General features: G+C 43.0%; 2 protein-coding genes and 1 long non-coding RNA gene across 10 annotated transcripts; 1 reads left to right on the top strand and 2 right to left on the bottom strand.

The window, feature by feature from the left end:
• Positions 1-8,913: 8,913 nt before the first annotated feature.
• Positions 8,914-19,189, bottom strand: cnot4a (CCR4-NOT transcription complex, subunit 4a). Of its 6 annotated transcripts, none has more exons than XM_035641912.2 (14): positions 19,077-19,164; positions 18,912-18,985; positions 16,748-16,970; positions 16,209-16,406; positions 15,785-15,871; positions 15,404-15,505; positions 15,048-15,173; positions 14,833-14,957; positions 14,537-14,743; positions 14,271-14,328; positions 13,908-14,163; positions 12,409-12,906; positions 11,933-12,175; positions 8,914-10,875 (listed from the first exon to the last, which is right to left on the bottom strand). In XM_035641912.2, the coding sequence occupies exons 3-14, from the start codon at positions 16,919-16,921 to the stop codon at positions 10,547-10,549; spliced, it is 2,403 nt and encodes an 800-aa protein (XP_035497805.1). In that variant the 5' UTR covers positions 16,922-16,970; positions 18,912-18,985; positions 19,077-19,164; the 3' UTR covers positions 8,914-10,546. The 6 variants fall into 6 exon arrangements, with proteins under 6 accessions (XP_035497805.1, XP_035497810.1, XP_035497807.1 ...); XM_035641917.2 differs by having other exon boundaries at positions 11,942-12,175; positions 19,077-19,163; XM_035641914.2 differs by lacking the exon at positions 18,912-18,985 and having other exon boundaries at positions 19,077-19,189.
• LOC118315028 lies at positions 18,609-20,772 on the top strand. The gene is made up of 3 exons (XR_004794789.2): positions 18,609-19,031; positions 20,042-20,183; positions 20,534-20,772. It is a non-coding gene; the product is annotated as an uncharacterized LOC118315028 (long non-coding RNA).
• On the bottom strand, positions 19,772-26,822 carry zgc:136858 (uncharacterized protein LOC678543 homolog). Of its 3 annotated transcripts, none has more exons than XM_035641918.2 (19): positions 25,940-26,822; positions 25,295-25,400; positions 25,095-25,209; positions 24,845-25,019; positions 24,338-24,449; positions 23,856-23,962; positions 23,575-23,701; positions 23,265-23,385; positions 23,013-23,098; positions 22,727-22,857; positions 22,572-22,631; positions 22,406-22,469; positions 22,218-22,312; positions 21,935-22,063; positions 21,059-21,173; positions 20,833-20,970; positions 20,510-20,676; positions 20,333-20,415; positions 19,772-20,172 (listed from the first exon to the last, which is right to left on the bottom strand). In XM_035641918.2, the coding sequence occupies exons 2-19, from the start codon at positions 25,374-25,376 to the stop codon at positions 19,977-19,979; spliced, it is 2,103 nt and encodes a 700-aa protein (XP_035497811.1). In that variant the 5' UTR covers positions 25,377-25,400; positions 25,940-26,822; the 3' UTR covers positions 19,772-19,976. The 3 variants fall into 3 exon arrangements, with proteins under 3 accessions (XP_035497811.1, XP_047189111.1, XP_047189110.1); XM_047333155.1 differs by having other exon boundaries at positions 25,295-25,377; XM_047333154.1 differs by having other exon boundaries at positions 26,576-26,624.

Below are 26,822 nucleotides of genomic sequence, written 5' to 3'. Positions count from 1 at the left end.
GGTGAGCTGGCGTAGGTCCCATTCTTCTTGCACACATTCTCTCGCTCTCTCTCCCCTCCCGTGTCCATCTTTGTCTCTCACTCGCTCCCTCTCCCGAGTGTTGTGAAGCTCCACTGGACTGTAATAGCAGCACAGAGCATCGTACAGGAGAGGAGCTCGCTCGTAGTAGAGGAGATCACACCTGCTTTTATTAGATTTCTCTTTACGCACACACACGCAGAGAGAGAGACTTACAGATCTGACTGTGGCTGCTGAATAACAGTCCACATGCTCATGTTGACTTTTACCATCCATTACCTTTTTTAAATTTTTTTTATATTTGTATTGGGACAATCCAAGTGGCAACCCACCGTGACATCACCCATTGGTTTGTCAGCCGCCGTTTCGGTCTGATTTAGGGCTCATCCATTGCACGTCCACCTACACCTGCAAACCTCTTCTATTGGACGCCGCCAACTGTCAATCACACTGGAGCCACGTCCCAATGTCCGTCGTCTATTTTACTCTAAATGAGACCATCATTTATAAAATGAACATGATGCTGTACTGGAGTAGACTTGAAACTAAAGATTGAGAACAGAAACACCTCAGGAAAAAGTTTACTGACTTTATAAATCAAGTGAGAAGTAAGAGTCATTTTCTCTGACTTAAAGAAACTTACTTCTTTTTGCAACAAGTAGAGTCGCCCTCTGCTGGTCATTCGAGAGAATACAGGTTTCAGGCATTTCCTCATTGGCTTCACTTTCAGGCCCCAGTGACTGCGTCCATTTTAACATAGTCTAAGGGACAAGAACAATAAATCGCATTAACCAATACCACATACATTTGCTGTGTAACCTTAGCATATCTGTAATGCCTCTCCTTAGATGGATCTTTAAAATACACAAAACTCAATGAGAAAACTTAGGTGCAAGCAGTTTGTAGAGTGTAAACTTTGTGTTCAACAGAGGGAAATAGCTTTATCACACCCAAGTTATAGTTTCAAACTGCAATGCGCTGATTTCAGGCTCGACAAAGCCGAGCAAAGTAACCGATGGCACATTCATCATTCATTCTGTCTCCTGTTTAAAAGGAGACGTGAGACCAATCGCCCACGTGTTTTCATCCTCACAAAGCCTGTGGCATTAAAAAAAACAAAAACGGCACACTAACATTTCAGCTCAGGACGTCTCCAGTGAGGTTGATCAGGATCGCTCACAGACATCTTGAATAATGGGCAGTGATATTTTGACCGATGGTGTCCACTTCTTTTGGTTGGTCTTGCACATTGATGATAGAAATGTGGTTCGGTGAGAAGGAGCAGGACCCAGATGCAAAGTGCAAAAGAAAAAAAACCAAACCAAACCAGGAAACAAGGCACGACATCACAGACTGGAACAGAACAGGCCAGACACAGGAACAAACTGGAACGACCTGGGAGCACAAAGACTAAACACACATGGGCAGAGTGGACACAGGTGAGACACATCGGGCGGGGCACACAATCACAGAAGCGGGAAACAAAAGAAAACAGCAAGAGACGAGGGGAACGGGATGTGCATGTCAAAATAAAACAGGAAACACAGAACGAAACACAAGGGATAACAAAGGTAACTTAAAACAGAGACACATGGAATGTTTGAAAAATGAAAAATAAACCCACAACAAGGGATGAAGAAACCAAAGTAACAGATACACAAGGAACAGTAAATCAAGTCCACAATAAGGCCGAATCATGACAAAACGTGGCTCTGAGACCTCCAAGGCTGTGCAATAAAATACCAAACGTTTTCATGGTGAGTTCAAAATGATCCCAGTCACGATCCACTGTACAGAGTTCCACACGTTGATCATCCCCCCAAAACAGAGAAAGAAATTCACGTGGGGTTTACGAAAAGGAAATATTACGATTCCCAGTTGAAGCTCATCGTGTTTGTCCTGAGAGGAACCACCAGCTCACTGAGCAGCCGACAAGCCTGGTTATTTAAGCCCTCATAGATAAGATGTAGCTGAGCAAATTCAATGAAATCTTACTAATTCTAATACCACACTGTCTCTCATTCTGACTTCCTTCGCCACAAGCCCATTGGTCCCCACAGAAGACGTGGATCTTTCAGAATGAGTCCCGACTGTATAGTTTCATTTTTATACAACGTCGAACAATCTTCGAAAAGTGTTTTTTCAGCCATTGATTTACATGGATAAGTATCTAGGGTAAAGAATGCACATTATTAAGACTGAATAGTTTTGTCTGTATTTGTACAGAATATTACCAGGTTGACTGTTTACACTGTCAGGTGGATGTTTAGCTTCAGGCCTCAGGTGAGCCCTTGTATTCAGAACTGTGGTTTAAGCCACTGTGCTGGTAATCCCTGATCAGCGCGTTGGACTCATTGAGGTGCTGTCAGTCAGTGGTGCAGTATAGGCCTTCAACGAGATTGATACCCCCGTCCTCCTCCTCCTCCTCCTCCTCGCTCTACAGTATCTTACAACACCTAAAACACATGTCAGCTGTTAGCCACACGAGTTCCCATCAAGTTAATAAACGGTATAAATGACTCAGGCTTGTCTCCACGTCGTCCGGGCACGTTACATTGACTTGTTTTCATTTCCCGGAGACTTACTCAAACCTTAACCAAACATGTATTCACCATTTGAATATTTACCTAACAGAGACTTGATTTTTGTCACCATGAGGACGAAAAGTCTCACACGCACACAGAGAGAGAGAGAGAGAGAGAGAGAGAGAGAGAGAGAGTATGGCCAATATGCCTGAGTCAGGCTTCTGGCTCACTTGATATTCTGATCGATGTATTTGAAGACATACAATCATCCTTTGTATAAAAACGCCATGCCTTTCCTGTTGACGTCGCCCAAAAAAAGTTCCTCAAGGGCCTTTTCAATCAGCTGTGCATGCAAAGTATCATATGATCGCCCCGATATCAAGTCGCAAGTGTCCTCTGCCCGATCGCAGTGTAAAACCGCCTCACAGAGATGCCTGAGCAGAGCGCTCGGCCCTCTAACAGCTCCACGTAGGTTCTGAATGTTAACAATGTGCAAAATAGCTTTCACAGCATTATTGGATCCACCATGCTGGAGCCAAAGCCCTTGGGCCTAACACCACCCCACCCCCAGGTCCAAGCCCACCAGTTCATCTCTTATCTCCTGATCCCCGAGGCCCTCTCCCTCTCTGGTCCACTTCCTCTTTGCATTACCTCCATCAGGCCAGGCTGCTGACACACTTGTTTAATAATTAAGGGCACGTCCATAATTTCCTCGTCCTTGTGGAAGTCCACAAATGGTCTCTGTGAAACTCAGGCCAGATAAATGTACCTCTTTACCCCGGGCCACTGACAGCCTTACATCACTACAGAGACGAAACAGTCCAGCGATGGTGGCGGTGACCCGATTAGACGCGACGAGCTCATCATCACGAGTCAACCGCCGATCTTTTTCATGCACCCGTTCGTTTGATTTCCATTGACGTAGATACATGCTCACCCTGTGGTGTGTTCAAGGAATACTGCATGACTGAGCACGTTGACTGTAAACAAACATCCACGATCCCTCCATAAAACAATCAATCTATAAAGCGATCGATCCATCTATTCATCCGACCAACTATGAAAAGTGCTACAGATGTGGTCGCAGCTCTGTAAGGCTGAGCTTAGTCACAGCATAGTTTTGTTTAAATGCTACCACCAGCATGCAAACATACTGATATTTTCACTGTGTTCACCATTATACAATATTGGTCTGATCATATGATGACTGCACTTTTCCAACGTCTACTTTTGAGGAAGAGACTTCTTGGTGATAGAAAACACTTTCAACAGAAGACACCATTAATCTGCAATTGGCGTTTTCTCTCGTATCAATAAAACATTAAATACAGTAATAACTTAAACCCACACTAGTGCCTTGTCCATTAGTAACAGATTGTTCTGTAAAGCTTTTGGACTGATGGCATGGTATCTTCCAGACTGTCTATTTGAGCGCTCACTTCTGGCTGTTGGACAGGTTTTCTCCCTGGTACATAAGATATCGGGATGTAATAAACTTGTTTGAAGGCATCATTATTTCCATGGTGGCAGCAAAGCATATTCAGAGAGTCCTGTAGGTTAAACTGGAAAAAAGAAAACACTTTACGGCTGACTAACTCTGACCAACTCAAAAAGAGTATTTGATATTAGCCAACGTTCTCAGGTAGAGCTAAACACAAATTACAGCTAAGACTGGTGTGACTGTCAATATATTTGCAGGTATTTAGTAATAAGTGAGTATTGGAGATGGTTTACCTCAGGATGGCACCAGAATAGAAGTTTAGTGATCACCAAAGTTCATCCTGGGGAGGAACCATAGTTAAAAATACAGAAATATCTTCCCTTTACAGAAGATTTGTTTAGCAATTTTTCAGATTTAAGTTCCTCTTATTTTGATCAATGCTCACAATCTGCACACGTCCTTGTGGTATCGGGCGATGTGGGTCTCAGTTTACGTGCTCCTCCTGCCCAGTGTGCAGGGTCAGCGCGCTCGTCCGGGGGAGAAAATCCAAAACTAAACAAAGAGAGCACCAAAGCGGTGCTGTGACCTTAGCGCTTCAATTACATCCCCACACAGCGCTCAAGGAGGCTGGCAAATAAACAAAACCACAAAATGATATCACCGCGAAGTACGAGGGACCTGCTGAGATGCACACAACACGAGCATCGACTGTCTGCGCCGACCTGGAGTCTGAGCCGCCACCAGAGGTTACTGTCATGCTGCACAGGCGGCGTTTAGCACAGTAGATGGCACCTTCGTGATCACAGGTGAGAAAGAAGCAGTGAGCTTTCAAAGGAGCAGTTCAACCTTTCGAAAAAAGAGTAAAATAACCAAATTGACCGACAACTACTTTCACTATTAATAGGTATGACTGTTATTTTATTTCATAGTTAGTTGATTGTTCAGTGTAGAAAAATTGTAATTAATCTCTGAAGCCTGACACCTATTCAAATTGCTTTGTTGTGTCTGGCCAACAGTGGAAACCCCCCACATTTTGACTTTACTATCAGAGAAAAATGGACATTGCTTCTGTTTATCAACTAATGACCCGATCAAATTTACCATATCGGCCTCAGAGTAATGGTTGGTGACGGAACAGCACTGAAGCCTACATCTGGATCCAACAACAAATGTCTGCCCAGTACGAGTTATGCGGCCGAGATCTAGGGTCTCTCCATCACACTCTGCGATGTCTGAATTGGACTTATGAATAATATCAACGTCTGATGAACAGCTGTCATATCGTAGAAAGCCCCCAGAGGAAAACCAGACACACGTGGGACGTCCAGTATATTTCCCCTGAGGTTGCAGGACAGGACACTGTTGGACATAGACCACGGTCCATGTTGCTCCACATACAGACCCAGAGTGGTTACACACTGTACGATGATGAAGGAGCATGTCAGTTTTCCTGCCCATGCAGGACACATTAACTGGACTGCTGGTGGAATTTACAGTAAAGGCTTGTGTGGGTCAGCTGAGAGCTGTGCACACTGCAAAAGATATCCACCTCACTGTGTCAGTCAGTCTCTTCTGAATGTTACTTTTTAGAAAGCAAGAAAAAGAACCTGTGGCGATAAGGTGAAATAATTCTCTGCATTTTAACCGTCTGTTAAACTGACAGGCCTTCATTCTTTTTTGCTGGTTTCATAATGTTGCCACTTGAACGCTAAGCCCTGCGGAGAAGCGGAATCATTCAACCCTTTTGCCGTTTTCCAAGATGGTTCTCAATGTTTTATTTGTGATTGCAACTGATAATTATTTTCCTTATCAATTATTATTCTGATGATTTTGTGTTTAAATATATGTTCTGTAAAACAGTTAGAAAAAAAAAAAAACCTTTCCCAGAGCTCAAGGTGACGTTTTCAAAAACAATTGGCACACACACATTGGCACAAATTCTCACAGTGAAGGAGCTGGAACCAGAGAATTTTACAGTTTTGGCAACAAAAAAGTTGCTGATATATATTTTTTACCACCCGACCAAATGATGAACCGATAAATTATTTCAGCTCTAGTTTTTAATTGCTCGATATGAGACTAAACTTCAAAAGTTTGAATTTTTTGCAGTGCAAGCAGCTGCACTGGTGAGAGAGCCTGTCAGAGGCTGACAAATGGAGAGAGTGCTTTCTGCTGAGAGCAGTCCCTGCAAGCGCCTGGAATGTATACATACATACATACATACATATACACACATAATGTCGTACATATATCTAATATTCATCATTCCCGCAGGATGAAATCAGCCGACTCTTCATCTAGGGCTACGATGAGGTTGACATTTGTGGTTTTGAGAGAAAACAATTTGACTGGTTGTTGTGAAGTTTCAGTTGAGTCAAAATAGTATTAAACTGAATTTGGAGATACTTGAATAAATTTAACTAAGCGATGGAGATATCCACACTGTTGTATTGCAGTTTTTCCTATGTGAGGGTGAGAGGGGTCGGGGAAAAATGTTTAAGAGTCTTCCTTTTTTCACCCCAAGGCAATTCATATTTCTTCTAATATTGTGTATAGCGTCCTGCATCATTAAGCATGATATCTGTGCAGAGAAGTGTCAGAGAGGGTCTAATGAAACAAGAGGCAAAGCCTAAATGCTGACGTGTAAGTGCGATAACAGCAGCAAAGAGTCCTGTTCACCTGCACAATGTCACCGAAGGAGACACGAAGCGACCGCAGGCGACACCGCTGCAGTCTGGGGCAGCGTCCGTGTACATCGCACGTATATTGCCTCACAATCCATCCATCCCTCTCAGCTCTATAAGCGGCAGCCACTGCAGCTGCTGTGCCCTCTCCACATGCCCTCTCACTGTAGCTGCAGTCCTCGAGGAAAGCGAGATTTCAGCAGTTTAACAGCGTGAACCCCTGCAGAGGACAGCTCAGTGGAAGAGTGAACAATCAGGGCTTTTTTGCTGCTTGTTCTGTTGGAACACCTGACTGGAGTCAGGGCCATTTGCAGCTCACGGACATTTATTTGCACACACTCAGTGTGCCTCGTTTAGAGACAGGGAATTGAAGTCACATCATTTCACACACACTTTCAAAATGAAATAAGAATAATGTCACAGTTATCCCCACGGCTTCATCATGAAAAGGTTCAAACCTCTCCCAGAGTAACCTCTAACCTCTTTTGCTTCTTAATCCAGCCCCACTCCCCGGTCCTCCTCCATCCCCTTTATGATAATGAGCATAAATATGCAGTTTCAGCAAATCAATAAACTAATCAGTGGCAACACTGTCTGTCACAAAGCACTTAATGATTGAGTCCAGTACAGTATTTGCTTTTGGGGCAAAAATTCTTCCGCTGATGCAGAAAGAAGCCGAACACCAGCTCTTTTCTGCAGCAGCGGAAGCTGAGCAGATGCTATTCTTGAATGTGTCGGACATGCATCATCACAAAGATACCTACGCTGTGTTTCGGAGCAGCGTCTGCGTGAGTGGGTGTTGGTGCGGGAACACTCTCCTCCTCAGCAGAGGCCCCCCTCCCACCCTCTGTGTTGCTGCTGACTCATTGTCACAGCCCTTGAATCTGCTGCCTGCCTGCATTATTCACACACTCACCTTCCTCTGCTGGTGCCTCCTCAGCACCTGGAGCCTGTGAACGGCGGGGGCCACTTCAACCCCCCCCCCCCCCGGTGCTGAACAGAGGGGCTTCAGTTCCAACCACATGTCCAGTTACTCCGGGACTAGAGCTGAAAGAATCAACAATCCATTAGGGCGATTGACTGAAAAAAGATGGTCAACTATTTTGATAATCAAATAATCATTTAGCCCTCTGTGAGTCCGAACTGAGAAGCCTGAGGTGGAGCTGTGGGATATCTGATGATCGTACAAGTATTTTTGAAACTAATTCAAAATGTAAAAAACAGTTACTTGTTAATATTTTCAGTGATTTACAGTTGAACATCCAAATATATTGCATATTTCAACTGAAGCCTCTTGCGTTTCCTGATTCTCCCGTCAGGTGATGTAATTACAGGAGCAGCAATCGTAACTCAGAATAAGGATCCTCATCCGTCCACACACACCTGATGTTTTCCTCAGCCGCCATTTTTTCTTCTTTCCTAGAGCAGAAGCTTGAGTGAAATTTAACTCACGTGATTATTGCTGTCATTTATTTTTGGAAACTGTTTTGCGATACTTAAAAAAAAAACAAAGCTTTACTTTTGGCATTTCTGTTAAGAGGGGCACTCAATCACAATTTTGTGGTGGTCACATTGTCATTTTGAAGACCCCTGGACTTTATGTTTAATTTAATATCAATAATCTTAAATTGCATCCGGATCAGGACTAATTTTGGATTGGTCTAAAACTGTCAACTGTCAGTCTGGAGGTGGAGGCACCTGATTCACCTGATGTCTAACTGCAGAAATAGTCTGGCCCCTGTGTCAGTTGTGCTCCTCCCCGTGTCCGTCATACGTCCTACAGGAAACAAATATATGTCTCTGCTGCAGGTATCTACTGCTGCATCTACGAGAGCAGGGCTGCAAACTGAAGGCCTGGGAAATCCACGATTGCTGTTGCTGTGTGGTAATAATATGAGAACACCTCTTCATCCACTTTGCATTTAATAATTTGATGTGCTTATTAAGATACTTAACGATGGCTATTTTGTGGGAAATACATGATTCATATGAAAAACTACTATCTGAATATCATTCTGTGTAACCGTGTGTGCGTGTGCGCGCAGGCCTGAAGTTTAACTGCAGAGCTTCATCCTTCACAGAAAAAGTGATCTGCCCCCTAGTGGATGACATTGGAACAAGAAACAGGAGTAATTTATTAGATTGATTGATATATTATTGGCTGAGTACTTTAAAAGTTTAAACATTCCTAAGCGTACATGTTTGAGTCAGGGTGGTGAGAACACAACAGCAGACAAACACCAGCTCTGAGTTTTCAGTTTTATTTAAGGTTCATTTTTCCAGACCTGCAGAGGACAGTTCACTTCCTTTTAAGCGCCTTGATTTGTTTCGTTATTTTTTTCTTTAACCGCGCAACATCATGTTAAAACCCATTGTATGACTGTGTTGGTTTCTCCTGGATGAGTTTGTTCATTTTGTGAATACTGTTAAATACAGAACAGCAGGAGGAGGGGGGGGGGGTGGTGGTAAGAGAGAGAAAGAGAGAGAGAGCAAACACGGATGAGAATTAAGACTTCAAAAAGAAATAGAAACGGCGGTGGTCGGAGAAGACGTTCTCGAGTCCTGAAGGCGGAGAGCTCCTTCAGTCACTACTACAGTACTTGGTATTGTCTTGCAGCACCTTCCTTTGTGACACACACTCACATGCAGTTGCTGAAGTCAAATACAATATTGCATACTTTTTCAGCAATTGAGACTCCTCTTCCAATCGCTCCGGCTCCTTTCTCTCATCTGTCCATTTTAAGGCATCATTTAAGCCCCCGTGGGTTGAACAAAGGGACCTGTTGACCCTTTCTCTATCCTCACGAGTTATTTTGGACATTTCCTCATCTGTCTAGTCATTGTCCTGTCTGCTTGGTGGCTGTCCATGTTAGGGTTTAGCTACTGTAGGTACCACACAGTGGCACTGTGAGTAAGAGTCTAACCCTAGTGCTCAGGATGTGTGCCACGATCTCCCAAAGCCCTGGCTCCCCGCGGTTAGGCAGTGCTCTATCCTCTGATACAGAGGTTCAGCAAAAATGTCCCTCCAGCCGGACGGGGCCAGTGAGAGCCCTCCACTAAAGGGAATGTGGGCCAAGTGGCCTCTCAAGCAGACCATTTGTGTCCCTACCTAACAGGGAGCCCGTGCATAGCCTGTGCCCTCAACTCCCCTGTGTCATCTGCATATACTCTTTGCTCATCAAATCTCAGCTTCTTTTTTTTGGGACATTTCTCTCTTTTTTTTTTAAAACCACTCTCAAAAAAAGCTAAGTGCCAACCCATTTTCTCTCCCTCTCTCTCGTCTTGTTCACGACTTAGCAGTTAAGGGTTAACCGTTTCACAGTCTCCTGTAAAGGTGGGGAGGATGAGGGTCTTTGGGGCAAAGCTTCAAAGAGCAGATTCACAGCTTGCTTCATTCCTCGGAAACTAATCGCGACTTCAACTTTCAAAAAACACTAATGTTGTTCATGCTTACTCATTAGTTACTTTAAAAAAAGACCCCACTTCAGCTAATTTGTTTCGTTTGCCAGTTTGTGAACTCTTGTGTCGCCACTGGGCGCTTCTAAGCTCTACTGTTTCTTGTGCTCTCCGTAAACAGCAAGCTCCACAATGAAGACCCACGTTACGCCCAGTACTAGGCCTGAGGAGCGGTGATGGTAGCTGACAAAGGGTACTGATGACTCGTGTGCCACAAACAATAACGAAAACAAATAGGCATTCGGATTAGACAAAAAGGAAGGAGGAAGAGAAAAAGAAGAAAGCATGTTTGTTACTTTGTTAATAATTTCTCATAATCTGCAGATTGGTGTGTATTGCATTTGGGGGGAGGGGCGGGGTACAGGATGAGTGGGTATAAAGTGGTAGTGTGGGAATGGATGGGTGTCTGCTGTAGTCTGTGTTCAGTGGCGGTCCACAGCGGCACTCTGTAGCAGCTCTGTGGCAGGCTGTCCTGGGGGTCTGAAGGCGGTCTGGAAGCCTGGGGGAGGGGAGTGGAACTGGCTGGCGGGGTTGGCTGTGGGAGGGGGCAGGTAGGGAGCCCAGCCGCCCGCGGCTCTGTGGTGGAGGGGGATATGGGCGTCGAGGAGGCCACTGTGGAGGGGCTGGGGTGTGGGCACTGCTGAACTGGCTGGGCCGTCCATCTCTGTGAGCGCCTGCAGGGACTTGAGCCAGTGTGGTGGGTTGTCGTCCTGGAGACAGTCTAAACTGTTGCCCGCCGTGGCTGGGATGCCTGGGGGTGGGGTGGGGTGGGGTGGGGTGGGGTGGGGTGTCACAGGATAGATGAGTAAAGACAAAAAAAAAGTTTACATACAGAGACATCTCAATCTATACACTGCAGTTAACACAAAGACCCTGAAGCTAATATTTAGTTTGGTTGACAGACTCTCCCTTTTAAAACAACCGACTCTTAGAGCGTCAATAAATATATTTAACTTAATAAATTCACACAGCTGACTTTAGATCCAAAACAATTTATCGATTAATTGATCAACAGAAAAATAAAATTTCAGAAAAAATAGCAATTTTAATATTTCACTGTTGGCAAAACTTTTTTTCCTGACATTTAACAGATAAGGCAAATAATCCATCGGCTTCATCAAAAATGAAATGAATGGTTAGTTGCAGCCCTGACTGACTCTGGAACTTCAGCTGTTGCTTGAATAACAGGTGCACTATTTGCAGAAACTGCATAATTGTCTACTGCAGCAAGGTGTATATGAAAACAACAACAACAACAAAATCAAAAACCAAAAACTACTACTCCAATTCAATATTGTATTTATTGATGAGATGTTACTGGTATTATGCCCTCAATTGGTAAAACACGACTTCTGTCATTAAAGTGACCGCCAACTAAAGGCAAACTCATGGTTTCCATTTCCACATCATCACAATTCCTTTACTATATCACTAAGTTGCATATGATCTGTGCAGACTGTGTGGAAATCCACATACATCCCAAAAATAGGGTCCTGTTCGTGTTTAGTGGGCACAAACTTATTTTTTGCGAATAGTGGGGTGTGTCTTCTTGCTATCAGAAGATCGCCATCACGCTAACTACAGAGCATGTGTGATCCTACGTATAACCACAGCTGCAGTGTTAATAGAGGAACATCCATGTCCACGAGATGGAGTGGAAATCATTAGCTAGCCTTAACTATAACTTTGTTAATTTATCCTTCGATAAAGATACATCAAAGGGGGGAAAAAGACAAATGTTTGTCCCAATTTCCCAATGACACATTTTAACTTAAACAATTAATCAAACATCAAAATTGTTACATCACCATTTCTACCTGTGATGATCGCAGGGTCCATCCAACTGGCTGTGCCATCCCAGCTCAGGCTGTGTGTGATGCCTGCCGGCCCCACCGGCCCACCGATGTGATTAACACTGTTGGAGGATGAGGAGGATGAAGAGGAAGAGGAGTTTGGGAGACCCCCGAAGTTGATATTGATGTTGGGCAGGAGAGCTCTGAGGCCATCCTGCCACTCTTTCACATTTAAGCCATCTATAGAGCCACTGTTTTCTGCAGGAGAGCAAAAAGAGATGTGTCCGTTACTCGGGTGATGTGAACACCGACTAGTGGTTGACTGCAAAACTGCATCTACAAGTGCCTTTTCCTTCCTCTGTAAGGTCAACAGAAGTTAATCACAACAAGTATCACAACACTGTGTGGCAGTGAACACACACTGTCTCATTCAATAACATCATTGTGTTACACATCTGATCTCAGTTTTAACATGATCGTGTGTCCCGTACCTGAGATGGGGATCCCTCCCAGCCCTGTGTTGTGCTGAGGGGGCAGATTCAGGTCCAGGAAATTACTGTGTGAGGCAGCACTGGCTGAGTGGTTCAAGTGTGTGAGGTTATTCCGTGTGGGGACGCCCATCCAGGGGTGTCTGGCAGATGGCTGCTGCTGACTGGCCTGGCTGTTCTGACTGCCGGGGAAGCTGAAGGAGCTGTAGATGGCTCTGTGGTGGAGCTGGGGGAGGCGTGGCAGGCCACTTGGGAAGTGGTGAGAAGCGGCACTGAGGTTGGGGGGTGGCAGCCCGGGACCATGATTGCTCCCCTGTCCGAGGGGCCCCGGGGATGAGGGACACTGATCCTGCACCGACAGCTCCTTCTCGATCAGGTCAGCCAAAGCCTTGCGGGTGACGTCGAAAGGATCGAAGCCCAAATCGTCGTCCTGCTGTTTGCTGGATGAGCCGAAGCCAAAGGCCGCCTGCCAGTCTGTGGAAGAAGACACTGGTATTGTGTCTGTGAGGAAAGAAGACACACGAGTTACTGGAGCCGTCGGTCATGTGATGAATTCTTACGTGATCAACAGCCATTGGATTTTTTAAACTTTTATTTGACTTCATTATTTGATTGGCTGGTGCAGTTACAACTACGTCTGTGACCTCTCTTGACCTTTGGAAAAAAAACAACCCTGGGACCCTTTAGCCTTGATAGCTCTACTTTAGGTGTGTGTACACTGTTTGATAGCATTGTCTTCTGATCCTGAAATTGTGCATTTTAGATACCATCACTGCAACAACTTTTGGCACAGAATTACTTCAGACTTGAATTTCTACATTGTTTATGTCTCTGTTACTTCGGTTCAGTAACTCTTGCATCCACTGTGACTTGCTGGTTGTAAAATGTAAAAGTTACTATTAAAAGGAGGCCAAGGTTATGTCTGTAATCAAAGGGATAAAGAACAGTAACCTTTTTTATCTTGGGTACATTATTTTTCAGCCTAGTGCACTAGAATGGCGGCGTCCCCAAAGAGGCTAAATCCTTTAAACTTGTCTCTATGATGTAGTTTTTCTTTTTGAGTTGAATTTCATCATGCAGGGGACCTTTTGAAATGTAATTAAAGACATGTGAGCACTACAGGGAAGCCAGACAAACATCATTTAATTAATGTTAGTTATTACTCATTTTCAATAAAAAAAGACTTATTGACTAAATGTTGACTAGGTCCCTGACGAATGGCTGACTAATAAGTTGGGTGGGGTCAGCCCACTAAAATATTATATAATATAAAGAGTAAAGCCTGTAACGGCAGAAAATGCTCAAGTAATAAGACGCCACCATTACAGTCAATATTATGGTGTACGAAGCTAGTGGCCACAGTATTATGGAAACAAATAGTCAGAATAAATCAGATGTAGGTCAAACCATCATTTCAAAACTAGACAAACAACAGTTTTTAAAAACACAACCAGTTACGCATTTTACAGCTAACATATCTTGAACCTTAATCTCCAGTGTACCTGATGTGAAGAGGCTCTGTGGTTCAGGGGTCATGGGCCAGTCAGAGCTGCCGCGGGGGGAGCTGGGGAACGGGGGCAGGCCAGCGGGGAGAGGGTTAGGATGTCTGAAGTTACTGTTGTCTGAAAAGAGTGACTGGGACTCTGCTGCTGCACCCTCGAAGGGCGAGCGGGCTGTGAGGTCTGACACACTGATGGGCACCACCAGGCTGGGCTTGGTTAAACCCGGGGGCGGGGAGGGGGAGTCACTGGTGGGCATCTAGATAAAGAGAGAGGGAAAGAGAAATGCTCATGAGTTTGTCCTTTTCAACCTGATTTTGAAGCGTTAGGATATAGCTGAACTGACAAGTGGTTAAGTTGTTATACCTGTTGTAATGTCTCTCCATTTACCAAACCGATCGACTCTGGAGGTTTATCACTGGGACTGAAGACAGCAAAGGCAAAGTTAGATACATAATGGTTCCCATATTTTACACTTGTGCAGTGTTTCATCGTTGTTCTGATATCAAAAGATACATTTGTAGTTTTAAGTACCGAAAACCATTTCAATATTGTTTTAGATCTCCTCTCTCATGCTAAATATACTTTTGGTTGAGTGTATGGCCCTATTGCCAAGGGGTGGTCTGTGTTACCTGTTACTGTCACAGTTAGAGGAGAAAGGGGACAGGGCGGCATGCTGACCAGGACCCAGCTCTGTATCTAGCCCATCTGAAGTAAGAACTTCTTGGTCTAGGTAGTCTAGTAGCGGAGGGGACTTGCGGTCCTCTGAAAGCCCGTTGGCCAGTTTGTTATGCCCTGACAGTGTCGGCCACCCATCTTTACCATTGCTATTGTTGGATCTGTTGCAAAGCAGGAGAAAAAAATGTAACTTAGCACAATAATCAAGAGCTAGAGTGGAAAAAAATAGAAGAAATAAAATAACAACAACCTCTGTGTGGAGTTGGATTTACTCTTCGACTTCTCTGTACCACATGCTGGAGGTTGTAGAAAGCTAGGGTTGATTTTATAGAGGTCTTGGAGGAGTTTCTGCTCATACTCTTGATGTTTTCCAGCCTAAAAACAAAGGACGCAACATGAGACGACTGCCTTTTCAACCATCAACAACTCACACGAGACAAAGTAAGATTTATGCTCTGACTTTACCTGCATCTCCTCTTTAGTAAAGCTAGCTGCTTCATCCCCCAGCTCATGTAGATACATACAATCAGGTTTGGGACACTGCATACTTTTAAGGAAGTAACTGCAGTACTTTGTTGTGCCTAAAGAAGCCTGATACAAAGACAGAAGACAGACAAAAGTCGAGTAAAAAGTGATGCAAGAAATGTGTACATAAAATTCAAAGTAAAGGAATTTTCTTCCGACGGCTTTTAGTTTGATCCTATTTTACACTGCAAGTTGTTTTATATTACGATGTTAACATCTTGCAAACAGTCACAGAATAAAGCAATGATATGGCCTGTATGCGAATACAAAACTACTAACAGTGGTTATTTGCTCACCTTGAGTGTTCTGCCATCAACAACCACATTGTTCACACACTGTATTGCTCTTAAAGCGTCTTCAGAGCGGATGTAAGTGACATATGCGCTAGCACTAGGCCCCTGGAAAATCAGAAAATTTCAATCAGCTGTCAATCAGGGCTCCATGAAATGTTACATTTATTCATTGTGAAAATTAATATATTAAAACTTTTCAGAATGATAACTGAGAAAATAACAACAATTTAATAAACAAGCAAATCTTTGTAACATTCTGCAAATTTGTAAACAACACTTTTCAAAAAAAAAGAGAGGATTTTCTATTTACATTGATTAACTTTTACTAATGTTTTTGAAACTATGAGTTGCGGTGCATCTGAGCAGTTTGATTCCAACACTCACCTGTGAACCGGCATAAGATGTACTATTGTTGATGACCACTTTATGGATTTTACCAAACCTCCCAAAATACTCTGGTCGTTTTAGGACCTGTGGGCACAATGTAAAAAAACTATATGATAAATTGAATTTAAATAATCCGTTACCAGAGAGATTTTATACAATGAAACCTCTTTAATGTACAATGCTGGACACAAGCTTTATGCCCGAGGCTTCTGTGGCTGCTGCACTCACATTACATGTTCATTAAAAATCACTTCCTATCACAATGCTTTCAATCTTCACTATCTGTGGATGAAAATCAAGTTTAAGATAAATCGAGCCGCAGAACCTTCAGTTTGTTACCGACTCTGCATTGTTCACATCAAACTAATGTGGCACAAGTAGAATCAGACATCAAGTTTGTTAGCAATCACTCTGTGCTCACCTCCGGGTCAGCGAGTCGCTGCGAGAGCCCCACCACAAACACCAGATTTCTCTGGACCACTCTGACACTGGCCAGATGCTTGCGGTTTTCTGTCACCTTCTGCTTCTTCTCGTTCTGTTTCTGCTTCTTTTCATTCTTTATCCTTTGGATCTCCTCCTGTGACAGAGGCTTGTACACAGCCGGGTCCTCTGGGTACGGCTGAACAGAGAAAACACAAATCATTTTTTATCCATCTTTTGAGAAAGAAAAAAAAGAAGCTCTACAGGTCTAGATGATGAGGCTTTAGGAAGGATGGAGGCTGACAGAAGCCTTAAGCCACCAGTGTGGTAGATCAGCAGGCATCAATAGACAAACTGTCAATGCTATAAATTTAAATTGACAAAGTGATATCTAAACTGACCAGCCACTTTAAAAGGGGGTTGACTAGTTTATTTACCAACTGCATTAACATTTTGCTAAACGCATCCCCTCACAACAGACAACTCTCTCCAGTCAGGATGAATTTCTCTGCTATTGTGTTCTTTGCAAAGTTTCCTCACCTTTCTGCAGGCGGGGCACAGGCCGTTCTCATCTGTGCGGATGCGATGCCAACAGAAGCGGCAGATCTGGTAGCCACAAGTGCAGGGGAAGAAGTTGACGTCATCAATCTCCAGCGGCTCCATGCACAGAGGGCACTCCATGGGGTCATCCTTCATTTCAGGGCTGTGGGACATCCTATGGCGTGACTAAGGCGAGTGTTGAAGCTGGTCACAGAGCACAGGGCTAAGAAAACAAAGAAAAGATGCAGAGTCTGATTTGCCGTATGACCTTGGTGAAAATAATTTCAACTAACTAGATCTATTCTACTAAATTGAACCTGCTGCAAACACATATACTCATGAGTGGGATGGCACCGCCTCTGCAGCTGAAAAATTGGACTGTGCAAACACTGAAATATTACTATATAAATATGATCGATGCAAAGTTTTACCTAGTCAGCAGCAGACCAAACAGAACACTCTGTTTTATTTGGTACACTTTGCTAAAAATTACTGCAGTCTAAAGAATTATATCTTGCTTTAAATGCAGATATAGTGTTCAGTTTTTCAGATTTCACTTTCTAAGAGAGGAGTGGATTCAACTTCAAGTGGCTATGGAGTTTGTGGAGTTGCTGAAGAGCATTGCAAGTCCTACATTCTGTCAACTCCATTTACACCATCAAGGGCAGATTAGATATCTGAAAAGGCTATCTTTACATTTTGGAGCTGAATCGATCAATTGATCCTCAGTAAATTAACCCGCGGGTAGGGCTGCAACTAACAGTGGTTTTCACAATTACCTGATCAGTTAGCCTATGAAAAGCCAAATAATACCCAAGGTGATGTCTGCAAGTGTCTTGCTTTCTTTGAGGTATAAAAACAAAACAGAGATATTCACTCAACAAAGATATATGTCAAAGAAAAGTGGAGAATCCTTGTAAAATGACTGAAACTAGAAGTAGGCTATCAGAATAGTTGCTGATCACTTTCTATGCATCAACTTGAAGATTCAAAATGTATTTGACCTCCATCTGCAAGTGTTTTGATGATCAACTACTTGAGTGATTTTTGAGCCTGATGCATTCGGTCCATCGCTCTAATGTGCCTGTGTGTGATAAAAGGAGCTGTACGACACACGTCATCTTAAGTTTGTGATGGGTCAACCTGAACATTACGTGGAATTATTGCAAAGACAGCTCCACCAAACAAAAACCCTCGCATAAAATCTTGATGGAGGCATGATGCATGGCCACTGTGACGAACTACGCTGCCTTGGCGGCTGCAACACTGACTGGAAAACGAACGTTCCTCCCAAAACACAAGCTCAACCCGGCCCTGCTGGGAGCTGCCGCGGTGTTGTGGTGTCGTCCAGGGGGTCGACTCAGTGTCATGGTGGACTCGAACAGAGGCATCCAACAAAACCAGCTTCGTGCGCAGTTCAGCAGCAGACCGGCGACAACACCGCTGCCGTCGAACCCCGAGTGATTAAAGCCCACGGTGACAGGGAAGTGCCAACGTTTCAAATACTGCACCTGGCGGCGTTTCGCAGATACACTGGCACGTCCCGGGGAGTCACAGCTTCACCTGCAGACACCAGCTGATAGCCGGAGCCCTTGTGTTGGGCCAAATAACCCAGAGAGGCAGGCTGGTAACTCGAGCTGCTCCGTCCCCTGGATCGTACATTATGACAGATGTTATTTGACCAACGTTAGGGCTTAAGCTAACACTGGGCGCAAACGAGGTAAAAGAAGCCGGTCGGACTGAGAGGGGGACATCCAGGGGCGGCTGGAGGCTCGGTCACCCACGCGAAACACACAGCAGTGGATCCTGACTGGATGTGGATGTTAATTGTTTGAACATTACGCATGACACGCCGCTGCGCGCTCTCCCACATATTAACTGACAGCTTGATTCGTGCTAACCGCTAGCATGCTACACTCTCATGAAGACGTACGGCGCGGCCTACACCAAGCTAGCGCCGATCTGGACGCAGGTTGTCGGCACCGTAAACAACTGACACCGCTCCCACGACGCCGAGACAACACGGACAGCGCGCACACCAGCCCGCGGATACTCTGGTGTCCGTGTGTGGGGGCGCGAGAGACACGGCTCTCCTTTGATGGACGAGGGACAGTGGGAGCTGGCTAGTCCATCTAGCAGCCTGGCTAACGTTAGCGTCACTTACCCTGTCCGTATTTAGCTTAGATTCCACTCCGAGGGAGTCACACCAGATTGGGCGGAGACTGCGACCCAATGTATCTGAAATGTCAAAATTTCTATGAACGGTCACTTACGAAAACCGCAGGTGTGTTGGTCTGTTGTAATTAGAAGGCTATAAAGATGTTTTTACCCCTTTCTTTTCTTGGTATTGTGGAGACAATTTACGCTCAAACCACCATCTTAGCTAGCATTAAAGTTGGGAGGAGGGAGTGGGGCAAGTATTCGGCGCCACTGAGTCTGCGCATGAGGATAGGTGCATTGTGGGAGATGGAGTTTTACGCGGTTCTCAACCAGGAACTACAGGAACTAGGAAACATTTTCTACAAACCTGTGGGACATAATATCTAAAATAGAAATATATAGTAAAAGTGCATATGAAGTCCTGCACATTTGATTATTTACATTTATACGACTTTCAGGGTTTCAACAACTTTTCAAGACCCCTTTAATACTTTTAATGTACTTAAGTTTAAGACCAGTTTTTACTGACGATATCGCCTGAAACGATTTACCAACTTCATTAAGTTATTGACATTTATGTCAATTGTTTGTCGCTGCCAATGTCAAATGGCAGAAAGTGAATGGATGAATAGATGGAACGATTAGTAAATTTCAACTAAATTACATACGTACCCAAGGACCACATATACATTTCATAAAACATCAGATGTTTGGAACAACAGTACTATTCATCCAGTTTTTGCTGGAATCAAATAAAAACGCCTCGTATAAGTAACATTACCCCCAAAACCTCCTCCATCACTGCTGTTAAATATGTATTTTTCAGTACTGTAAGAAATCAAAACAACAGAGAAATTTACAATGTATAATCTTAAATCATTTATTTTCAAGGATTTGTAATCACAAGCTCAAGTTAAGATATCAAATACAATTTGTGTAATGTAATTCATTAACTCACTTACAGAATATTAAGGCATGAAAATCAAAAAACAAAAACATTTGTTTAAAAAAATCACAATGTTCAATAAACCAGATTCCTCCCACATTTCTTTTTCAATTTGAAATATTTTCAATCTATGCACCTGTAGCTCAGTTTGGGCCAGTTCTGAGTCTGGACTTTTTTTGGATCCACAGATTCTAATGTGAGCGCGGGGGCGATGGGGTGCGGTGAGGCCAGGGACAGCCGTGCAGCCAGGAGCCCCATCCTGACACAGCTGTCTGTGTCTCGCTGCTGGAGGATCCCTGCCATCAGAGCACCTGCGAGACTGCAGACAGAGTGGGGATGAGTGTCTTTTGTTTGAGTTGTTTAGGCATGATTTTGTGAGCGAGACAATGGAGGTCCGTGGAAATGAAAAGTGGCTGATACTGCAGCAGCAGCAGAAAAAGAACAATGGGAGAGAAAGAGGTAGAGACAAATTTTAGCACCTATCTCCTGCTCCTGATACGTTCATTGTCTCTTCTGCGGTCACAGTCAGTGCTGGGTAGTGTACAGCACAAAGCTGTCTTCTCTGAAAACCCAAGTGCAGCAAAAATTAATCTTCACTTTCACTGTCTTGGTAATCATCATCATCCTCATCAACATCAAGTATAGACAATTCTCACCCTCTTCTGTTTGCTTGGCTGCAGGTTGACTGAGCTTCCATCCTGCTCTCCACACAACAACACACCGTTAGCCCCCAGAGTCACCACCAGACAGTGAAGATGCTCCAGAAGGGGGCGTGAGAGAGCCACAGCAACATCCAGCACCTCCTCCAGAGAGCTTGGCAGCACTGCCATGCCATAAGACAAAACCACATCCGCAGCTACTGTCACACTATTTTCATTTTTTCAACAAGGAACCTAATTGTAACACTCATGGGAGGGAATCTGTGACATAGTTGAACCATTAAATACTGTTTTCTGTCTTTCAGTCGACTTGTGTTTACCTTCAGGTGTCGGGATACCCAGTGTTTTGTTCATGGTGCACAATTCCCCCAGGTTTGGGGATGAATAGGACAGAGACTTCCAGGCGTCTGACAGGAAAGGCTTGCGAGCCTTTTCTGAATCCGTTGGCTCGTACCAAACTGTGACACACAGTATTACATAAAATCAATGAAAGCTTGTGTTCACAATCTTTCATTTTCATTTAGTGGCCATATCCCACAAGCTTACCATTGATGTTGTGCTTTTTGGCAACACAACAAACATAGTCGATGGTGGAGGCAGGAATATTTCCATCTAGACACACAAGAGTGGCTGATAAAAGCTGCTTCTCAAACTGGGACACCTTCAAAAGAGATTTTCAAGGACAAAATCAAGAAAGAGTAAGAGAGAGAGTAATCATATAAGTGAAGATTATTTCTATTGAACCTTTAAAAAAAAGAGGTGCTTCAATGATACACATAACAGTGATTTGTGGGATGGTCAAAGATAGAGGGAAATACAAGTGTTTCAACTCATCATTATTGTCATTACTGATTAATTGTTCAGTCAAAGTTTCCTAAAACCCAAACTGAAATATTCAAACAACTTATGTTTTACATCTTTTTGTTCAAAACTCAAAGCTATTCACCTAACTATCTTTGGAAGACAGAGAAAATGACCAAAGGTCTACAATGACAAAAACTGTGCATAACACCAGAGTGATAAGTTGCATATGAGCCTGTACAGGTAGGTTTAAAAAAAACTAATATTTAAAGATTGTGAAGAAAATAGATATAAAGATTTCAGCATTACTTCATTTGGAGACCTATTTCCTTACTGGTGTTAAAGCTAACAATAAATAAAAAATTCAGTTCAGTTCAAAATGACCTGAGGTTAATGGATTGTGCCGTTACATCACCTGTAAATCCTCATTGCACCATTCCCAGAGCAAACAATTATATACAAAGGTAACTAATGATAAAAAACATAATAGTGACAAAATGTCATTTTAATATGTTTTAAAAATGTTAGAAATAACAATGTTTCTTTGTGCATTTATGGTTTTGGAACGTCAGTGCCGGAGTGGTGTGACTGAAAGTAAATGTCTTTGTCAGCACAACTTACATACTGCTCTGTGATTTGCTGGTGAATGTCCATGTCTCCCAACCCAAGACTCAGTTCTCCACTCTCAGTGATGACAGCACAGTAAGTAGCTGTGCTTTGCTCTTCCAGCCTAGAAACACCACTCGTGTTCTAATACAGAAACAAGAAAAATAAAATAACATTTATATATTTAACTAAAATAATTCCAATCCTCCCGCGACCCTTAAATGGATAAAGTGGCAGATGATGGATGGATGGAATTTCAATCCTGCTCAGTGACAGTCGCCTCTTGACGTTCACATACCATATGTTTACAGTAGTTTAACACTGCATCGCTGTTTGAATCGGCTCCGACGGCTGAGATGAACAGAGGTCTGTGGCCCAATCGACTCAGAGAGTCTTGAAAGAAAGCAGAGAAGAAGGGAGTGTGAGAAAATCAGGTTTTTACCTGCTGATGAAAATGTGCATGAACTAGTCAGATAAAGATCTCACCAGCGATGTTCCGTCCTACGCCACCAAATGACTGACACACACTCCCTGGGTTGGTCTGCCCAAACTGAAAGAGGCAACAAGTGCTCTTGGACGTCTCAAACTAGATATTATGCTTTCATATGATATGGAATAACGTGGATGAATAAGTCTTGTAAACTAAACTTACTTGAATTGTTTTCTTTTTTCCTTTGGCAATAAAGTCCACATTTATTCCTCCTATCACAACCTGTAAAACAACAGCACTTCTGGTAATGCGTCGTGCCAATGTTTGACTTCACACTGAAAAATGTGTAAAACAGTGCAACATATTTGTATACTCACAATGTCTGTTTCTGATTGTGATTGTTGAGAATGATGAGTTCTACTTCTCAACTTTCTCTTATTCATTTGTTTTGACAGTGCGCAGGCTATCTGACTTCCAACTCGAGCATTGTTATGAATGAGAGCAATATCTCGGAAGACAACAGGTAAAGGAAAGTGTGTTACAGCTCAAAGGTGATCTACAGTCAGTGGCATTCATTAATCTTTTTTGTGCCTTTTTACAAAGAATATGAAATGATCATGTTCTGTGTTTCCCGTTTGATGTTTCAGACTTCCTGAAGGATACTGGCCTGAAGGGACTTTCCTTCAGTCAGCTCATTGACCTTCTGAAGAATAAATGGCGTCACATCTCTTCCCGTGATAGCTTTGGCACTGAGCGAATCAAAACAACATAAGGTGATAATCGTTCCATCTTAAATCAACGGTGTGTTTAATTCACTTTGTCATCACCGCAAAGACATGTTCCGCTGTTGTCACGGACCCAATATCCCATAGACAGATCGACACATTAACAGATTACAAAAGACACTCTCTGTACCTCGCCTCTGTCACTGCAGCCTGTACGGCTTCCTCGATCTGCTGGCCTGCAGCGGCATGCTCCTCTGGGATGGGCACCGCTAACAGGACACCACTTTGAAGACCCAGGGACAGAGTGCTCGCTGAAAGACACCGGAAAATGACATCCAGACTCATAACAAAAAATTACAAAGACAATTATTATATTGTAAATATTAAAACATTCTGTGCCCAATATACTATTTGGTCAGATCTATGCTTCGCAAAGTTAAGTGATGCTGGACATTGAATCACAAGGAAATTAACAATCAGGATGTAAAATGTTGATATACCAATGAGTTTTGCAGCCTCCGCAGGGTTGTCGACTTGGCACGAGGAAGTGAATCCGCTTTGTGGAGAGAAGAAGGCTGGGAAATTCTTTGACTTTCCATAAGTGGCTACACAGACACCATGTGTCTCCTGAATAAAGACACATTGTAGAAGAAATTACCAGTAGTAGGAAAATTTGATTCACATGCCCAACAAAAATATTGCTGATACATTATTTTGCTGACTGAAGTATACACTCCAACACAGTATCTATGGTTTTATGAAAAATTATTCTTATTCTTACAAGGAATTCAAGGGTGCGACCAATGTCCAGAATAGACTTGACCCCAGCAGAGATCACAGCAATGGGAGTTCTGCCCAGCTCTGTCAGATCTGCACTGATGTCCAGACCTAAAGAAATAATCTGTTAATCAATGGTGAGTAATGGTACTTTCTATAATTTTCTGTAACTATTAAATTCTATAACTGTTATGGTACTTTGGATAAAGTGTGAGCATCTTGATCTTCTTCACATATTATATACATATATTCCCCAAAACAAATTCACTATTCTGACACTTCTGGTGTTCATACACATGACGGCCTTCCTCAAGTGGGCTGGACCTTCAGCAGCCTAATCCGTTCATTGTCTCTGTCAACAAATCAAGATTAAATTACAGTAGCAGGTATACTTGACACTCAACTCTGTGATTTGGGGAATTATATAGGTTTTACAGTGTCAGGAAGTCAGATGGCTATTTCTGAACATGGTGCGTGTCAGCTTACTGTTCTCTCCGTCTCTGTGAACTCCTCCAATGCCACCTGTGACAAACACGGGAATGCCAGCTCGATGTGCTGCTATCATTGTGGCTGACACCGTCGTTCCTCCAGTGAGCCCCTGAGGGAATCACATATCATGACTGCATGCAAAACACCACAATGAGATTAAGCCAACTCTAGTAATTAAAATTCGATGAAACCCCGCCATCCAGTGAGCCGTCATGTGTTTCAGACACAGACGATGGTGGATTATGCTAAACAAATAATCCACCCTGTAGTATATGAAATACTTAGAACTGGCTCCACATTAATGAACAACATAAAAAATGCTGTTGCATGTATTTACAATAATATTAAAATCTGAAAGGAGCTATTATGCACATTAAGTACAATTGATCCTTTGAGTACATTTTGTTCATCATACTTCAATACTTTTACTCCAATAGGATTCTGAATTCAGGGGGCATTTACTAACTACTCCACCTATCTGAGTTTTATATACTGCAGGCTCACTTTGCTGATGACGTGTGGCAGATCACGGCGGGACACCTTCAGGGAGCTCTTGCAGTGGGCGAGGTGGTCAAGCTCCTCTGACGACAGGCCGACATGGACTTTGCCCTCAATCACCCCAACCGTGGCCGGAGTGGCTCCTTCAGCTCGTACAATGGCCTCCACCTCCTGTGCTGTGCTGGATGAAAACGTTAATGAGGCTCGTTATCTGTGATTAAAACAACTACGTACACTTGAAGGTCATTGCTGGTACCTCAGGTTGTGCGGATAGGGCATGCCATGTGTGATAATAGTGCTCTCAAGGGCAACCACCGGTTTGTTTTCTGCCAATGCCTGTGATACAGACGGGTGAACCCTGAAGAGGCTGTCTGAGGGGAGAGGATTCACAGATCATCATCCTCATTTTTTCCAGCTGCGTGTACAATATATCTTCAAGTGAGAAGATGCATTTACCATTCTTGCACCATGTGCTCTGATAAGTTGTGATTCCTCTTTTCAGGACAAGTGCAGGGGCGCTCCTCAGCATTCTCTTCATTCTGTTTAGATTGTGTTGGAAACCCTGAATACATTAAACAAGTTTTCAAAATTCAGTGTGAAAAAAAGCAGTCAGCTGATCCTCGTGATTAAATCAACTTTAATTAAATCCTCCTTGTGCGACAAGCATGTTTGTTATTTGCATAAATTCTACTTCAACTTCTGATACATTTTAAATAAATAGATAATTCTGATTAGTCTAACCAATGACAAAAATGAACGGGGGTGTAATAGAAATTTCTAAATTATGTGTATTCTGCTAAATTACTGTGTCTTCCTCTTCAACGAAAGAAGTAAGAACAAATTGCTACCACAAGAGTGGACATCGAGACAAATTCATAATGTTTGATTACGGTTTAAAACTACAACAGACCAAACTATGAAAAAGACAGACAATGACTCAAAATAAAATGCAAACACTAATAAGATTGGTTTGTTCTATTTTCTTATAGTATAAACTCTTGAGAAATGATTAGAAGGGGGGAAGGCGTCTAGTCTGTGCAGACAAATCTTTATTAAAAATATTTTTGTGCTCGTCAAAATCAAAACAATAAACAGCATTACCTCAGTTTTCTTGAAAGAAATATCAAATAGGCTCCTCAAGCTGTATCACACCATGCAGTGTGTGTGGGTTTTTTTCTGTCACTGCAAGGCACTAGTCCAAACCAGCTATTGTGAGGATTTTCTTTGCTCCAGTTAGTTGGAAAGAATTCCCACCACCATCCCCTCTCATGGGGCCACTCTCAAATACTCACATCCAAAGTCCAGTGCAAGGGTCTGCATTATTATAATGATCTGTTTTCACAGCCCATGTGCACTAAAGACCATTAGCTGAAATATGTTACATCAGCAACTTGTCTGATACAAACCCCCAAAAACCTAACTGTCTGCTGTTAACTGTTATTTGCGCCAATATTGTAACAGCTGAATTTTGTAATCTACTATTTCATTAATGACAATGAGAAGAGCATTTATAAATACAAAATAATTCATCCAAATCCCTCTAAAAGCATCAATCTGCAGTAAAGAAGTCATCAACATTAGCTGATTTAACACCACTCTGCGCTGGACGATGGACAACATTTACAAGTGGTGGAAAGATTGACTATTTAATCACAACATTTTTGCTTTTTTAATATTAAAAAAGGTCCATTACACATAACACTCAAACTCTATACACCAAGAGATTTAAGTGCTTACCTTTTCCAATGTAACAAAAATGCTGGAAACTTTGGCCACAAGGCTAAACTTTGACCCAAACACTGTTTACACAGCCCACAAGCATCAACCACAGATCTCTGTGCTCTCAACTCTTATCTGGAGTTGTGTCCTGGTGGAATGTAGTGCAGCATACTGCATATAACAACCAAAGCATTTTTGTTTCCCATCAATGCACATACATAGATATTTTGTATAGATGAGTCCGGTTCAAGCTGCAGTTAAATCA

The sequence above is a fragment of the Scophthalmus maximus genome, chromosome 7 (genome assembly GCF_022379125.1).
Source record: "Scophthalmus maximus strain ysfricsl-2021 chromosome 7, ASM2237912v1, whole genome shotgun sequence".
Taxonomy (NCBI): domain Eukaryota; kingdom Metazoa; phylum Chordata; class Actinopteri; order Pleuronectiformes; family Scophthalmidae; genus Scophthalmus; species Scophthalmus maximus.
The sequence above is the reverse complement of the archived record's forward strand: the minus strand, read 5'-3'. Positions and strand labels throughout refer to the sequence as shown.

What these genes read in the sequence shown, in the direction of transcription:
- cnot4a (XM_035641914.2), bottom strand. Translation starts at nt 16,921, where the DNA reads ATGTCCCACAGCCCTGAAATGAAGGATGACCCCATGGAGTGCCCTCTG. An exon ending in TGTGCCCCGCCTGCAGAAAG is followed by an intron (nt 16,407 to 16,747) that starts GTGAGGAAACTT and finishes TTCTCTGTTCAG; the next exon opens with CCGTACCCAGAGGACCCGGC. An exon ending in TTACTAAAGAGGAGATGCAG is followed by an intron (nt 14,958 to 15,047) that starts GTAAAGTCAGAG and finishes CTTTGTTTTTAG; the next exon opens with GCTGGAAAACATCAAGAGTA.
- zgc:136858 (XM_035641918.2), bottom strand. Translation starts at nt 25,376, where the DNA reads ATGAAGAGAATGCTGAGGAGCGCCCCTGCACTTGTCCTGAAAAGAGGA. An exon ending in GGAGGCTGCAAAACTCATTG is followed by an intron (nt 23,386 to 23,574) that starts GTATATCAACAT and finishes GGTGTCTTTCAG; the next exon opens with CGAGCACTCTGTCCCTGGGT. An exon ending in GGGTATCCCGACACCTGAAG is followed by an intron (nt 20,677 to 20,832) that starts GTAAACACAAGT and finishes ATGGCATGGCAG; the next exon opens with TGCTGCCAAGCTCTCTGGAG.